Genomic DNA, 17013 nt, shown 5'->3' with positions numbered 1-17013 from the left:
ACAGAAAAATGTGACATGTGGTGCAGTTTTGTGATTAAACTAATCTGAAAGAAAAACACATGCAAGCCCACCCCCCTCAACCTTAGATGCAGCTCTGGCTTTTCATTAGCTTTGAGGTTAAAGCAATGTTTTATCTTTCCTTACTTTGCTTCTTCATCTCTAGCAACCAGCAGAGACATGTGGTTAGACGCTGATGCTGTCCGCAAGATGTCAACAGCCCTAGAAGGGGGGGAAAAGGCAAATAAATAAACCAGGGTGTTGGCAGGAAGTCCATGGTGAGTAATGCTAAAAGAGCAGGAGAATGGACAAACTGTTAGTGTAGTTATCATTTTCGCTGCCAGATACAGAGAGAAATGCTTGCCAGCAGCATAACTCTAATGAAGCATTGGAGAACTGTGGTGAGTCTGTGCCAGGAATAAACTGGGATTGCCTTGTCTTCCCCTTCCCTTTTGTTCCCATCTCTCCTTGGTCCATCCTACTGCTTTCCTGGAATTCCTTCTGGATTAACAGCCTGCCCCAGAGGAGATCATCTGCTCAGGTGCTTCCCTCAGCAACAGTTACTGTAATTTCTCTTTGAATTTTTTACCTATGTCTTCAGCTAAGCTGTGCTGATCCCTGGTGATCCAGCTACAGAAACCATCCAACATGTTCTACAGGTTTTCCTGAACAGTTTCTCCTTCATTACTAACAATGATACTTGTTGGCTGCATCATTCACATTCACCAGTACTGAACCAACAGATAGTTATACACATATTTTAACAACTTAATATATTTTAATGCTATTTTCACACACATTCTGTAATCTACATCATTAAGAAACTATCTTATTCTGTCATTATAAAAGCTTATAAAACAATTCCAAGGTAGTTTTGCTGAATTATAGGATAAATTAATTGCTAGTGGAACCCCAAGGAACTCAGTGTGCTCTATGAAATCAGTGGTCAGGAATGGCCAAAAAAATCCACATATAATATTCTAAGATCCAATAAACATCTAGTAATTGGAACAAACATACCTTTCATTGGTTACTCCAATTAAGTTTTCTCCATTGACATCCAAAATCAGGTCACCAGTGAGCAAACGGCCTTGTAATGAAATCAACAATAACATATGAATCAATAGGAAAATGGTAAACATATCACAGTAATAAAACAGGGAGTTTCCTTTCAATTTTATGTGACCTAATGCAATAAACAACGTCACATTTACTGTACAAGGTACAACCTTATTACCTATAGCAGATCAGGTTCTGATCCTAATTAATCTAGGTTACTGTGATAAGACTAATAACTATCAATCATTTGTACTAAGCACAGCATAGCCACTGAAAATGAATGTTATTTAGCTCTTTGTATTATTTACACTTGGGGGACTACAATTTATATTTCACTGCTTAACATAGATGTAAGTAACCACATATGAAAGCATTAACATTTTATACAGCCACAAAGATACCTACAAGATGCTTTTAGAATCAATTTTATTTTTAACCTTCTGTAAATCTCAAGTTTAGGAACAACCACTTTTGAAGTAGATTTAGATTATTTTAAATGATCATTGTACACAAGGCCAGATGGAATCTCAAAACCCCCATATACAGACCTACGACAGAAGTGCAGTCTGCATTAACAGCTTTATTACTGCAAACTCTGCCTAGTATAATTTCTGCTGAACATCTTAACCACCATTAAAAAATAACCAGAACTTATTAAAAATCCTAGTTCTATAGGCAGTTTTATAAAGGAAACACTACTCTTATCCTTTAGGAATTAAAAGGCCAGAATCTCAGTGCTCATTTAGCAGTGCTGAGATTGCCAATTGCTTTCACACCAGCCAACTCCAGATCTGAACACATTTTCAAGAACTGACAGCATTAAAATCTTCTCCCATGAAGGGTCCAAATTTTGTTTCTCCATTTTAAAGTAAGCCAAAGCATCATGAACTCTGACTAAATCATACTTTAAATACCCTTACCCATGAAGTAAAACAAAGATGACTTCTTTTGACAGCTTTTCATATGCATTATAATATATATAATAAAACCTTTAAAATTACTTACTATCTACAGCAGCAACTCCTCCAGGTAGAATTCTCTTTATGAAAATCCCATAATCTTCTGCTGTTTGTGCCCGATAACCTCCAATAATTTTAACTCCTGCAGAAGAAACAAATGAAACAAGCAGGAAATCAGTTATTCCACCTACTGCCCTGAATGGATTTACAGTCAAATCCATCAAAGCCAGATAAATGAAATTTCTACTAATGACAGTGTGAACTGGAAAACCTCACCAGGTGCTTTCATACTCAGTTTACTCTGAATCAAGAGAATGTGGAATGTGATTACCTAATCCATTTTGACAGTCAGAAAAAGAAATGCGGTGCACAGCTCGATTGATTCCATGAGGGCCCATAATAGTCCTAAGGAATAAAATAAAATCCATTAAATCCCTCTGCAGCATCCCTTCTTTCCCCAGTGAAAAATCAATCTCCTCACAGCAGATATTAGATGGCAAGGTAAAACGAAGTATATGCAGTTTAATTCCTCTTTCTCCAAAGCATTTCAGGCTGATTTATGAATTCCACTTTCTTTATAATAAAAGGATTATAATTACATAGAAACAAAATCCCACAATCTGGATCAGCTTAGTCTTTGGGCCAAAAACCCATCTCATAACGTCTTAGATCAGGTAATGAATATTAAACCAAAACCACAGTGAGGACAGGGTATACAGAAATGTTTTCTAAGATATCTAACATAGAATTTTGAGGTGAAATTGTCTAAAGGCAGACAAGTATTCTGGAGGTAGTTGATAATGCTGAAGAATTAAGGAAGGATTAAGAATGTTGAAGCCTACACTTACAGTTCTCTCAGACACACCATCAGCATCAGCTCTGAGAATGCAAAGAGTCAAGAATTCCTATAAATCCAGGTTACCCATTACTGGGTTTTATTTTAATTTAGATGAATTATCATTAAAAACCCATGTGTATTTTTTATCCAGCTCCTTTGTCCTCTCACTTTGGAGAAGCCTCATCAGAACCCTTCCAGATAAAAGCAGAAGCACCACTTAGGTTTTTCTGCTTCGACCTACACATTGGTTTATATTAGGTAGTGAGCTGCATTTTCTAGAGCATAATGTTGAAGTGAAATGGAACAACTAGAAATCATTAGCAGAGGGAAAAGAAGATCAAACTGGAGGACACAGTGACCCAAATCCTCCCATGCTACCAAATCCAGCACACAGCCTGAACTCCATGCCTGAAACTGGGGACTTCTGCGAACCCACGGTACATGCCATTAAACAGTGCCATGCCAGAGGGAAGAGAGAATTCCAGAAGGTCCAAATGTTCCTGAATTCTAGCACCAGGCAGGAGATCCAGCTTCTGAACAACGTTTTGGTTTTGTGTAAGAAAATGGGATGAGATTTTCATCAAGGGATAAGCACTTGCTCTGAAAAGCAAGAATTTGTTCCACTACCTCAAATTCCCAAGTATTTGCAAAATTTGCCCTTCCTTTAGAAATGCTGGCCATAAGAACGGACCTAGTAATTCATCCTTAGAAACACAGAAACAGGCAGCCTGTGCTTCAAACACCAGCCTTCACTGCAGTATCTCTCGAGGTGTCTGTTTCACAGGCTAAAAAGAACTGATGAAACCCAGTTAGGGTATTTGGGCACTGACAAGACTGCGCATGACCTTGCCCCGTGTGACAGACATAAAGTACACTTTCTAAGGCTAAAAGTGAATCAAACTGCTTTTACTTAATCACAGTCTGAAAAGAATAAATCCTTAAATCTGCTGTTTCTCTAACAGAACTTTGTTGATACGATTACTCCTACAACAGCAGAGTATTTTGAATTACTGCCTAGTATTGTCACTTCAATTATCCCATGAATTTAAACAGTTTTGAAGCTAAAAGGCAACATACTAGTCATGCCCTTTACAGGTCTGTTCTGATTTGTATCCACCTTTGAAAACTTAAACAAGGTACAATGATCTTTAAAATAGACAATTATTCTGGTTTTCTCTGTCTTGCCTTTTGCTACTCCTATTCTGTTCCTTGCTCTGCCATCCTCCCAGCAGTTCTCACACAGTGGCTTTTAGTACAACAAAAAGGCAAGAACAAAGGTCATTTCAAACTCACACAGAAGTTTACTTCAGTAAAGCCTGAAAAGATTAAATTTCAGACTTTATAAAGTTCAGAGTTCACCAGGAATCACAGAACCTACCTATATGCAACCATGCACCATGATGGTATAAATATGATCTAATCTAGGCACAGAACACTTAAGAAAGGATCCACATTTCTAGAAGTAACAGGCAATACCTTCAAAAGACACATCATAACTACTGACAAAGAGGATACAGAGAACATACAAACTACTAATTCACAATGGAAAGCAGTAAGATAGCTCTGAAACAGTGAAACTGTCGTGACTTTGCCACTTAGAATTAAAAAGAACAGACACCTTTACAAAACGTTCAGTTTGTATTTATGCTCTGAAGATTAAATCCCTTCAATACACATGGTTTAAAGTAACTTTACCACATAAAAGACAAGGATCTTCAAGGGCCCCAAACTTGTTTAGCCTATTGCCTCTTGCTGACTTCTGGTGTTAGTTTTTAGTTCCATATAGTTTAAGAGATGGATCTTCAAATTAAACAATCGGATGTCACGGCTCAGTCCTTGAGAACTCGTGCAAAACCACTTGTAAGCACACAGAAAATGCGAGACAACACATCAAACAAACAAGCAACAGTCCACAAAATTTAACTGTGTGACACTACAATGTACCAAACTCAATGCTCTGACAGAAGTCCTGCAAGGCTGATAGCCCAGGTTAGTATCATTTTGTGTAGATGGTCCATTAAAGGCAATTAAAATGAAACCTTTCGTACTGTTTTCTATTCGTTTTTAGCAGCATACATAAGGAAGAGTCTTAACAGAATATACAGCTGTGCATATTCTTCTGATCTGTATTTCAACTTATTAGTCCTTTTTGTGTACAGACAAAACATTTGCCTAGGTTAATCAATGGACGAATAATACTCTTCCCTCACAAAATAAGTATTATTTGACACAAAAATCTAAATTATAAACTCCATCTGTTAATGAAAAGAAGCTGAGAAAATCTACAGCTTTTAAATTATCTTTACTGTACTTTCCCCAATTACAGACTAGAAAATGCTATCAGAAGCTAATGGTTAAGCATACCAGTATAAGAGAGAAAGACCATCAAAACGCTCTGGTTCATCTTCATCTCCTGGTGAGAGCAAAGACATTCTTCAGCACAGCAGCAGAGGCAGTGACAAAGCAACCAAAATACACCCGAGGTTTCCAATTCAGCCGGATACAGGGTACGTGCAGGACAATTTCTGCTACTAAAGAAAACCCCAAACAGACAGAGCTCGAGACGAGTGTCTCTGCCTACTTAATCTGCTCTGAAACCCTCTGCGTCACATGGACTAATTCACCTATCAAGGTAATGTTTACTTTTTCTCTCTTTCAAATGGAAATGTATAGCAATTTTCAACACTGGTAAATGCAAAGGAGAGAAAATTGACTTGCACTTGGCACAGCTGTGATTATAGGGTCTCTATCCAGCAGCTGAAAGCAACTGCAGTAATTAAAGCAAACTTATTTTCTCATGTGCTTCCAATAGTTGGTTTAGACACTCCCTCCAAACAAGGTCAAAAGCAGTAACTCATGACCTTTCTAAAGCAATCTTCCTAGCAGACTGGATTATGTACATCCACACACAAAAGGGAAAGCCAGCAAAGCAGACAGACTGAAAGCATTAATGAAACAAATGCCATCATGCTATTACATTCTCAATCACAGCATTGACTTGTGTCATGCTTTAATTTGGTTTCTAGCAGTTCAATATACAACAGTCAAAAGCTAGCACAGAACTTTCATATTTTTTCTCTAGAAGTGGAAGCTGATACATGGTTTCGGTGGGCTTTTTTTGTGAAATCAAATAAAAATGGTGAATTTTATAATTTCACTGAGCATAATCCAGGTGAAAAAAGTGAAATATATACCACTGTTCCCAGCGGTAAGACTCCCTTCTGAGCTGAGGCTGGGTCCTTCAGAGATGTATCTTCAGGAGATCTGAGCACTCGACATCAGCTCTGTTAACTGCTATTTCCTTCCATGCTTGCACCAGAACACGCACTCCCATTACTCCCCCTCTTTCAAAGATCTTACAGAGACTGCAGTTTAGAAAGAAAGCCAAATGTTCTATCTTCAGTGAGTTTCAGTAGAAAGGGAGTAACTCTGTGATGAGACAGCATCTGTCAGCCTCTGGAGCTGCACAGCAGGACAGCTCGGCTGTGCCAGGAATGCACACGCTGAGCTCAGGCACCTTCTTCTGTTTTAAAGTTGAAGTGACTGTGGTTTTGTTCTGAGGAAGGATCTGTTTGCTTGTAGGTGATGTGCTATGTAGTGTTCAAATATACAGAGGCCAGTCTAATCTGCATGCCCAAGGTAAAGAAGGGATCCCACCACGGATGAAGGAGCAAAGCAGTGGTGGAAGTGGGGCACATGAAGCAGCCTCCCCAGTTCTCAGAGAGTATAGAGCTCCACGGGCACCATTTGGACTGCTCACATCCATTCAGTGAAGAAAACTTGACCCTTCGTAGTCTTTTCTCTATCAGTTTAACCCTGCTGGCATCACAGTCCGATATGAAAGAAAAGCTACTGATATTCCAAGGATCGTGATCAATTAGATGTGCTGTAGGCCAGGTTACAGAACATAAAACGCCAACAGCCTTTTTCCAACAAAACTGTCTTGGCAGCAGAGGAATTCAATCGGTGGTATCAGTATGAGGAACATTTGTCAAAACAAATCACTCCGACCAATACAACTTGTTCCCAGAGACATGCTTTCTGCAACAGAAACACACCCACCACCCACCTCCCATTAAAAGTACAGCTCCAGGCTACGCTTTTCCATTATTAAGCAGCAAAAACCTAGTTTTATTAGACCAGACATGACACACTTCCAAACAATTTAAGCACATATAAACTAGTATTAAGCTTATTGCTCCCAGCCCTTTTTATTAGAGTTATTATCAGTAATACATCACTTGTTCAAACAACTGGCTCCTCCACCCCTCCGTCAATGTAAACAATACATCCTGAACTCACCCCCGAAGCTTCAATCCCTCTGTACCTGAAAATTCTGCTGCTGTGCTGCTTTTAGTGTTTCTGAAAGTCTCATATAGAAAAATGGTATCATTGCTTCTCTTGCAAGTTCTCTGCCTTCCAAGAACATACTCAGGGGAACACAAATTACTTCTTCCTTACAGAAAGATCTAGGAAGACTGTAACAACCTCAATCAAACTCCATAAAATCTAGTATCAGTAAGACTAAATTTTCAAGAGACATCATTTGTTACTTTACACAGCAAAGAAACTGGGATCTGTTCTCAAACAGCCAGTAAACTATTCTGTTCTGGCAACACTACTATGACTCGCCTTTCCCAAAGGAAGTTTTGTAATGCTTTAGCAACTGAGACAGATTACAGGAGAACTTAGCACACGACAGAAAGATGTGCAGAATCTTCAGAGCCACGATTCACAAGATCTTTCTGTTATAAATAAAACAAAGGCCTGTTACAAAAATCCTGTACAAGTCAATCACACCTTCCAGGTTCATTAACCCTAAACGGGTTATGGTACTAAGGATGACAGCCAAGAGAACACTGTATCATACGGTGTGAGCAAACACTGCTGATCTATCCAAACCCACCAATTATGCAAAATACATTTTGCTGATTGGGTCATAAAGATTAAAAGAAAACACAGGTCATTATATGGCAATAGTTAAACATGAAAAAAGGCTTGAGCAACATTGCAATTGCAGGGAAGCATGAATGGTTTGGGGCTAACCCCTTGTGTAGAGAAGAAAGGTATTATTTAAAGTTTAGGTAAACCTCAATTAACATATAACCATGTGCATTCTTGAAGCATTGTGCATTGATACTGTCTCCCAGAAAATAAATAGGTATAGAAAATTATAGTCTTCCATCACCATGCAGCTGAAGTGCAGTTATATGCACTTTTCATGCATCTCTTACACTGGTACCTATTCATATAATGCACCTTCCACAAGTGTGGCAAGTCACAGCTGTTTTGTAGAAGTATCTTTTATGACATTCCCTGCATTTCCAGCAGACAAGCAGAGTGTTTGCTTCCCAGTAAAAACCAAATGGACTTTTTTTACTATTTTGTGGATTTATTTAAAAAAAACCCCAACGTATTTATGGGGTGGCATAATTCAAAATCTATGTCGAACTGTTTGACAAGGCTTTTGAATACCATTTGCTGGATTCTATTGCACAAGCACAGCAAACGTGATAGTCCAGTAAGAGCTGTCTGTGCCTGTTTTTAGTTCAGGTTTTGATGACAGTGTTGGCATGGTTAGTTAGATGTTTGGAAGTTAGGATTTTAAATAACACTGAATCCACATTTGCCACTTAGAATCCGACTCAGCTTTTAAGTGGATAATATTACAGTTTAGAGAATTGATATAATTAACATTTAATATCCCCTGGCATTGGCAAAAAATAAGATAGTTCCAAAGCACTACGTACAAAATATTAAAGCATGCAGAGTACTCTCAGCAAGTAATGCATTTTCATACACAAACTCCATGCAGTGTCTTACGTTACTGTAGGTGCCCTACAGGTACAAGGGAGTCATTTGCTATATACTTTACAAATATGTTTTCATAGCTGGAGAAGCATTAAGGAATTTCTGTGTTTGGTTCTATCTCTACAGAACCAGTCCAAACCAAGTGCTGATTAACTTACTGAAAAGCTTCAGAGCTAATTCCTCACTTTATGTGTAAATTCACTGGTGTTGGTATTAGCTTTTCCAAGAGGTTGCTTCAGACTGTCTTAGTAACAAAGCTATTTTATCAAAACAAGATCCTACTAATGAAACTGCAGATTACAACCCAGCAATGGGACCCCTGTCTGTGTGTGTACAGGGACAAGAGTACTTACTTTTCATCTGTATTTGTTAGGGGGTCTGTACTGGACATCTTCTTAGGCGCACTACTTTTGTTACAGATCAAAATGAAGGATTCTGACACAGGCAGCTCTGGCTCCTAAGCAGGGTAATAACTGCTGTAAAAAAGGAGAAACCGCTTCTTGAAACTTACACGGCAATGTTTATTATCAGACACTGACAACTATTGTTTGTTACTGACCAGCTGAAAGCACGTGGGAAAAGAGAACTTTCATCACAAAGCACACACACTTCATCGCTGAAGAAAGGAAGCAGTTAACTCAGGCTGCACTATACATTGTACCAAAACTTCTGACATCTTAACTTCCTCTTAATTTATGAGACAGGAATTAGGGTAAACCTGAGCCCCATGCGATTAAAATCTAAGAAATGAAATAGCTGAGATTACAATTCCAGGATAAATCAGTGTAACTGCTGAAGACAAAACCAATCTGCAGAGAAGGTTACTTGGGGAGGGAATCTTGTTTTGGACATGATCGGGTGCTTTGTGTGTCTTGTTTTCTCACTTTAACTTAATGTCTAGTGTTTAGGCCTATGAAATTCTCATGTGAAATATGTCAGACATAGGCCAAAACGGATGGAAAATGGGGTTACCCACCACTAATGTAGCAGAAAACAGCAATTCACATTGTACTTTTATTAGTGCATGTGACAGGGTGACAAGAAATACAACCCTACATGTACTGAGCTATGAGCATTTGAAAAATTACTGCAACAGTGCTAATGCAAAATTATCCCTTTGCATCAGTAGTAACGCTTCAGGAACCCTGACACGGCCACCAACCAGAGATCATTACTCCTAAGACATGATGCAAGCAGGACAAGGAACTCTCTGAACAATACACAGGCAGAAGACAGCCACAGGTGCTACTGGCACCGGTGATACGCTACAACCTGGGCTGAAATACGACAGCTTCCCTTGGTGGAAAGTGCCAACCTCCACAAAACCCCACTGAACAATTCCTGCTGTATTTCTGCATGAAAAACAATGGTAAGTTCACTCTGGAATAGCACAAGTTTTCCTGCAGTAAATGTTTCAGATCTCTTGCTAAAGGATCAGAAAAACCCCACCATTTAAATACAGAGAAGACAACACAATATCGCTTCATTCTGGGCTTTATGATCCTCTTATTCAACACATCTAAAAGGAAAATGAAGCGGTATCAGGACCTGCAAAGGCACTGAATGATTCACGTTACTGGAAAAGGGACAGGAGAAGAGCCGCAGTGCCCCAAAGCAGTAAACTCGAGCACTGCTACGGCAAAGTTTGTTCCAGTGCAGGGGCCACCTATCCCGGTGGCTGCTGTTTGCAGTCAGGCTCAATCACTGCAGCGTGTCAATGTCTGTGTCAATGTCAATGTCTAAACAAAAACAAACCCTTACACCCTACAAAGTGAACCCGCACGGGGAACACTGGTGTCAGCGTCCAGACAACAGCGGGAAGACGAAGGGATGGAGCCTCCTCTCCCTAGTGAGACCCCGCAGCACTGCCCGCTCGCTCCCTACACACAACGCTCGGTGATGAGGCGCCGCAACACGAAGGTGGTGACTTCACCACCGCCCGCTCCTGCGCCCACCGCCCGCCGCTCCCCGCCGCAGTGACCCCTCTGCGGTACGCGGGTAGCACCCACCGCTCCCGGCCGCGCTTCGCTACTCGCAGAGTTCTGGGCGGCCCCGCAGCCGCCCGAAGGCAAACAAAGCCCGCCCGGTGCGGGGCCCGCCGGTCTGCAGGGCTGCAGCAGTTACCTCGGTACGCAAAGTGCCGTGAACCCTAAGCTCCGCCACGGCAACCGGGCCCACCCCGATCCCCCGCGGCGCACCCACAGGCGCCAGCGGGGCGGGAGCACCGAGCCGGCCCCACGCCGCGTCGGGAGCGCGCACTCACCGTGCGCCGCGTCTCGCGAGAGGAGCCGCCTGCGCGCCCCCGAGCATGGGGCTGTGCGGGTGGGGCTGGGCGCGCTGGGGGACCCTGCGGCTCCTCGGCGGCACGGGCCCGCTGTGGGTGCTGGTGCGGGGCCGGGTGTCCCCGCGGCTGGAGGGGAGGGCTCGGTGCGGGCTCTGGGTGCCGGCGGGAGGGCGAGTGTCGGTCCCGTGGGGGGCCCGCGGGCTGCGGAGCTCCAACCCCTTCACCCGCAAGCAGGAGGAGGAATGGCGGCGCCGGAACCGGTCGGCGCTGGCGTACATCGCCGCCGCCGCAGTGGGCATGGTGGGCATGTCGTACGCGGCCGTGCCGCTCTACCGCCTCTACTGCCAGGTACCCGGGGCACCGCTGCCGGTCCGTGCCCGTCCGCAGGAGGGGTGCGCGGGTCTCTCACTGCTTCCCTCTCTGCCAGGCCACGGGCATGGGTGGGACGACGGGCGCTGGGCACGGCTCGGAGCAGATCGAGAGCATGCAGCCGGTGAGGGAGCGGATCATCAGGGTCACCTTCAACGCGGACGTGCACTCCAGCATGCAGTGGAACTTCAAACCGCAGCAGAGCGAGATCTTCGTGAGTGCCCTCTCCTTCCCGCAGCTTGCCCTGAACCGCTCGCACCCGGGGTGTTAACACCTCGGGTACCACCTCCTGTGTTCACCTCCTTGGTGCTGCACAGGCACCGGTTTGTGCCTGGGCCCTGGTGTGGGAAACCACATTGAGATGCTCTTGGAGTGCTGCTGCTTCAGCGCTGTGTGTTGGTGCGGGTGGGGAAGGCAGGGCCAGCCTCTGCTACTTGGGCAGGACTCGCTGCCTCTTGTAGTGCAGTTGAAGTGTAGCTGCTCCCCTACCATCCCATCAGGCTACCAAACCCCAATTGCTATCAAAAGTATATTACTTTTATATATATATACACAAAATATACACACCAAAGTTATAGGCACCATAAAGCATGTGTTATTTGCTATATGTTTATATGCATAAAATGTGTGTGTATATATATTTAAATATAAATGGTGTAGCCATATACCTAAACCTCTTCTTGCCTCTATCCTTGTAGGACTGGTTTGATCTTTGTAGTCTAACCTTACTGTTTAAAACTAGTTCTTAATGAAAATTCTCACAAGGAATTATGCTCTCAATTGGTTTCCAAGTCCAGCTCAGAAAGAATGACCTCAAAAATTAAATGTATGTCCTATATAAATCTGCATATTAAGAAAGCCCTGTGTGCTGCTGAACTGCTCAGAATAATGTAAGTCTTGGAATCATAGAATCATAGAATAGTTAGGGTTGGAAAGCACCTTAAGATCATCCAGTTCCAACCCCCCTGCCATGGGCAGGGACACCCCACACTAAACCATGGCACCCAAGGCTCTGTCCAACCTGGCCTTGAACACTGCCAGGGATGGAGCATTCACAACCTCCCTGGGCAACCCATTCCAGTGCCTCACCACCCTCTCAGTAAAGAATTTCTTCCTTAGATCCAATCTAAACTTCCCCTGTTTAAGTTTGAACCCGTTACCCCTTGTCCTGTCACTGCAGTCCCTGATGAAGAGTCCCTCCCCAGCATCCTTGTAGGCCCCCTTCAGATACTGGAAGCTGCTCTGAGGTCTCCACGCAGCTTCTCTTCTCCAGGCTGAACAGCCCCAACTTTCTCAGCCTGTCTCCATACAGGAGGTGCTCCAGCCCCTGCTCATCCTCGTGGCCTCCTCTGGACTTGTTCCAACAGTTCCATGTCCTTTTTATGATGAGGACACCAGAACTGCACACAATGCTGCAAGTGAGGTCTCAGGAGAGCAGAGCAGAGGGGCAGGATCACCTCCTTTGACCTGCTGGTCACGCTCCTTTTGATGCAGCCCAGGATACGGTTGCTTTCTGGGCTGCGAGCGCACACTGCAGCCGGCTCATGTTCATTTTCTCATCGACCAACACCCCCAAGTCCTTCTCTGCAGGGCTGCTCTGAATCTCTTCTCTGCCCAACCTGTAGCTGTGCCTGGGATTGCTCCGACCCAGGTGTAGGACCTTGCACTTGGCATGGTTAAACTTCATCAGGTTGGCATCAGCCCACCTCACAAGCGTGTCGAGGTCCCTCTGGATGGCATCCCTTCCATCCAGCGTATCAACCGAACCACACAGCTTGGTGTCATCGGCAAACTTGCTGAGAGCGCACTCAATCCCAGTGTCCATGTCACCGACAAAGATGTTGAACAAGACCAGCCCCAACACCGATCCCTGAGGGACACTGGCAAACTGGTCAAGATTAAAAATGCACCCATGTAACATTATTGATGCTGCATTTGATTTTGAATAGGGGTGAACTGAATAAGCAAAATGCTTGTAAAGTAACCAAACTGACCCAGCAAACAAGAAAATAAACTAATTCTAGCTGAAGTCTAAAGAACTCTGTTTGAGGAGTGCAGTGCTGTGTTATATTAACAAAAACAGTACCACTGTGCAATTGCTTCATACAGGTGGTGCCAGGAGAAACAGCATTGGCCTTTTACAAAGCTAAAAACCCGACTGACAAACCCATAATTGGAATCTCTACATACAATGTAATACCCTTTGAAGCAGGACAGTACTTCAATAAGATACAAGTAAGTGTGAACAAAGCAAAGATCACATTTTCCTTTATGTGACTGAGAATTTATGACTTTTTTTCATTTTAATCCTGGATCCATTCCTGGTTTTGAGCATTTTGAGAAGATACCTTCATTTTTCCAAATGATAGCACATGAGTTCATTTTTAGTCATCCTACCTTAACAACAAGCTGCAGCACACATCTGAGTGGCTCCTCAATAACAGGGTGTTTAGTAGCCATGCACTGGGGGCAGGTGGCAAAGATGTGAGCCAGCCTGGCCCCTTTGCACCTGAGGACACTTTGTTAAAAGCTCATTTTGTTCCCCTGTAACACAGAAGGAACAGAATTGCTGTCTTGTTGCTCATAGGGTTGATCCTTCCCAGGATTATAGGGGTGTATGGGGAGTAGATCTTGAAAGATGAAGCTGTCACGTTGGCAGAGATGAAGTTTACCATAGCTAGTGTTGTCTTAACTATGCTTTTTCTTTCCACCCCCTGCAGTGTTTCTGTTTTGAAGAACAACGACTAAATCCTCAGGAGGAAGTGGACATGCCTGTCTTTTTCTACATTGACCCAGAATTTGTAGAGGACCCTAAAATGGCCAAAGTTGATTTGATCACTCTCTCATACACCTTTTTTGAAGCAAAGGAAGGACAGAAGTTACCACTTCCTGGGTATCAGTAACAGGCAATCTCTTCACAATTCAACTTCTGGTACCTGACTACCAGTTTAGAAACCATTTTTCCATGGAAGGAAGAACTGTGGGAATACTGTGTGGTATGAAATTATATTATTAAACCACCATGGGCACATGCTGCTGTTATGAAAGGGTATATTTTTATTAAAAAAACGAAACAAAAAGCATCTGTAGTTGGAATATTATTTCTTAGGGATGAGTATTTCTTCATCAGACAATAGAAGGGAACACTATTCCTGAGAGAGGAATAGTCTTGAGTACTGTGAGGCAAATTTTTAAACCCAAGTGTAAACCGAGATCTTCATTTAAACACAGAGTAAGAAATCAATTCATTAATCATCTAAAATTGCATTTCTGCCTCTGAAGAGTAACTTCCGTGTAATCTACTTGATAAAAAAGTAAAAACCAGGAAATCACAAAGTCTCAAAGCTGAACAAAGTCAGACTACATTGCTACATAACCCTCCTGTGGCACAGGTGGTTATGATGATTCAGAAGGTGATGCACCCTCTCGAGTTAGTACTGCATCAGTAGTTCATTTGGTAAGAGCAGACTGTTATCATCTGAATGAGGAGGAGTAGATGTAAGCACATCAAATCTGTGGTATGGGTTCCATTTAGAAATGCCACCCTCAAATGATGCTGTGTTCAACTGAGTACACTGGGCACCTCCACACCTATGTATGAAATGCTTTGAAGGTAAAGGCAGTACCTGAACAACTACTCTACACTGCAGCCTAAATTAGTAGACTAGGAGTCTCAAAACCCTGAAGAAATCAACCTGATTCAAGTCCAGCAGCGTATCAGTTGTTCAGAGGTACTTGTAGGGGCTCTCTGTACCATCACAACGTGCAAGTCTGTATTTAGATAACTTGGTCATTATCTGTGGGGTAGGGATAATAACCGCTTATCATAGCTTTGCAAGTGAGAAGGGAGTTGAAGAGCAAGCTTAAAGTGACCTCTCATTTTCAGACAGGAATGAACCTTGGCCCAGTACATCACCTGCTGGGCCAGTTCTTTCTACCCCTTTCAGCAGATGAGAGCTAATAAAGCAAGGCTAGTGTTGGTTTTTTTGGTCCCTAAGAAGGCAATGTGTATATCAGAAGTAACCTGCAGTTACTTCAGTCTCAGTTATGTTTGCATACAATAGTTTAAGTGTTTTAAGTGGATACTACCTTTAAAATGCATTATTTTAACATGCACCTAATGTACTTATTAGGTGAACAAATAGATTCCGGATGATATTCAGGTTACATCTGCACTGTATTAAAGTTTTAAAACTTTTCATTCTTTCATCTTTCTAAAGCATTTTATCCAGCAGAACACGTGGAGCCCACAAAAGGGACATAGATCTGTATGAATGAGCTTTATAATCTATGATTCCAGTTATGCTTCAGTAAGAAAAACCAAGACAAATCTTCAAATCCAGGCTAGAAAAAACAATTCTTACCTGGGCTGTCTTTAGTCCATTGCCTTTTTGGAAGCTGAACCAATTACAACAGTTCTCTCACATTGCTTTATTCTGGCCATGTGTTTCAGGAGAACAGGAGCATCCTCTCTGGCAAGTGCCAGTCCCCTAAAAATGTGGGTTCCCCCCCTAGATTTTAAAGTGCACAGAGACTGCGCACATTCCAACCATAAAACGAGCTCCCTGACCTCAGTAATCAGCCAGTTCCCTGTCATCTATCTATGACCATTTTACTTCTTTACATATGGAAAGTTAAGTTCACAATTATCCATTATGGATCACCACACCGAAACAGCTTGTTCTGTTATGCTTCAGTGTCCCAGGGTTTTACCACCAATGCAACTAAGCTGTAGGGAAAAACTGATCCTCCTCAAATCCCACTGCTCTGCAGTTTTCTCAGGCTGCTGTCCTGACCATTGCAAATAATACAAGAAAAATAATAAATAAGATACTTCAAATATTATCTACATTTGGTATTTCATGGGATACACATGCAAAAACTCAGACATGATGGGGTTAACTTCTCAGTAAGCATTTCATTTTATTTGGCATTTTATGCTACAAAGTTGCAGAACCAACTGAGAATTTATGCCTTAAATCAGTTAACATAGTGAACATGTAAAATACAGTATTTCACAACCCCCCCAGCTTATCAGCCATGAACATCAACCAAGTTCTCAAACTTTATATCAATTATAAATTCAGAGAACTATACCTGTTAAAGTGCACATTTTAAATTCAGCATTAAAATAGATAAGGCACTTTAATTATTAAGGTAATTGTTATTAACAGGGTTACACAGTTTGATTAAACAGATAACCACTGCTCATCTGCATTGTAGATGACTATCTTTTCCTTCACCAGAACCACCTCTGCAGGGCAGGAACACTGAAAGAAATTACTCGTCCCCCTCCAATATTTACTGAGTAAATAACAACAACAATGGAACAAGCAGGGGTTTTTCTGTTCTGCTAATCATGGATGACAGCACCTCAAGTCCCAGCTCAGGTTCTTAATGAAGACAAAAATCCAACTATATTGCAGGCTTGTAGGAGGAAAAAAACCTGTATTCAGAATATGAATGTAGGAGAATTAACATTGCATGTCTTCAGACATCTGTCTGAATCCTACATACCAAAGCCCCCTTTAAACTTGTAGGGAGATAAACACAGACAGCAATGAGGCTGAAACAGAAACTGGGTTCACAGATTCTGTAAACCTAACATCCTTTTTGTTTGTGTCAAGTGTTACCTGATACACAGATGAATCTGGAAATCATATTTTAAAGGCCCTCAAAATGCTTGAAAAATAAAT

The 17013-nt window shown here is 42.2% G+C and overlaps 2 protein-coding genes across 2 annotated transcripts in view; one reads left to right on the top strand and one right to left on the bottom strand.

The window, feature by feature from the left end:
- The window catches only part of STXBP4 (syntaxin binding protein 4), a gene marked incomplete at both ends in the record, with an annotated part of 66618 nt that extends 57563 nt beyond the window's left edge, over positions 1 to 9055 (bottom strand). Inside the window, 5 exons of the mRNA XM_080629500.1 lie at positions 145 to 219; positions 1018 to 1087; positions 2062 to 2157; positions 2347 to 2420; positions 9018 to 9055. Of these exons, the coding sequence (XP_080485626.1) occupies positions 145 to 219; positions 1018 to 1087; positions 2062 to 2157; positions 2347 to 2420; positions 9018 to 9055 (353 nt within the window). The remainder of the gene's footprint in view (positions 1 to 144; positions 220 to 1017; positions 1088 to 2061; positions 2158 to 2346; positions 2421 to 9017) is intronic.
- A 1917-nt stretch (positions 9056 to 10972) lies between these two features.
- Positions 10973 to 14220, top strand: COX11 (cytochrome c oxidase copper chaperone COX11; the record flags this gene model as incomplete). Its single annotated transcript, XM_080629441.1, has 4 exons — positions 10973 to 11296; positions 11376 to 11531; positions 13427 to 13552; positions 14038 to 14220. The coding sequence occupies 4 exons, from the start codon at positions 10973 to 10975 to the stop codon at positions 14218 to 14220; spliced, it is 789 nt and encodes a 262-aa protein (XP_080485567.1).
- Positions 14221 to 17013: the final 2793 nt, after the last annotated feature.

Source organism: Psittacula echo, assembly GCF_963264785.1.
Source record: "Psittacula echo genome assembly, chromosome: 14".
Lineage (NCBI taxonomy): Eukaryota > Metazoa > Chordata > Aves > Psittaciformes > Psittacidae > Psittacula > Psittacula echo.
This window is presented reverse-complemented; position numbering and strand designations above follow the sequence as displayed.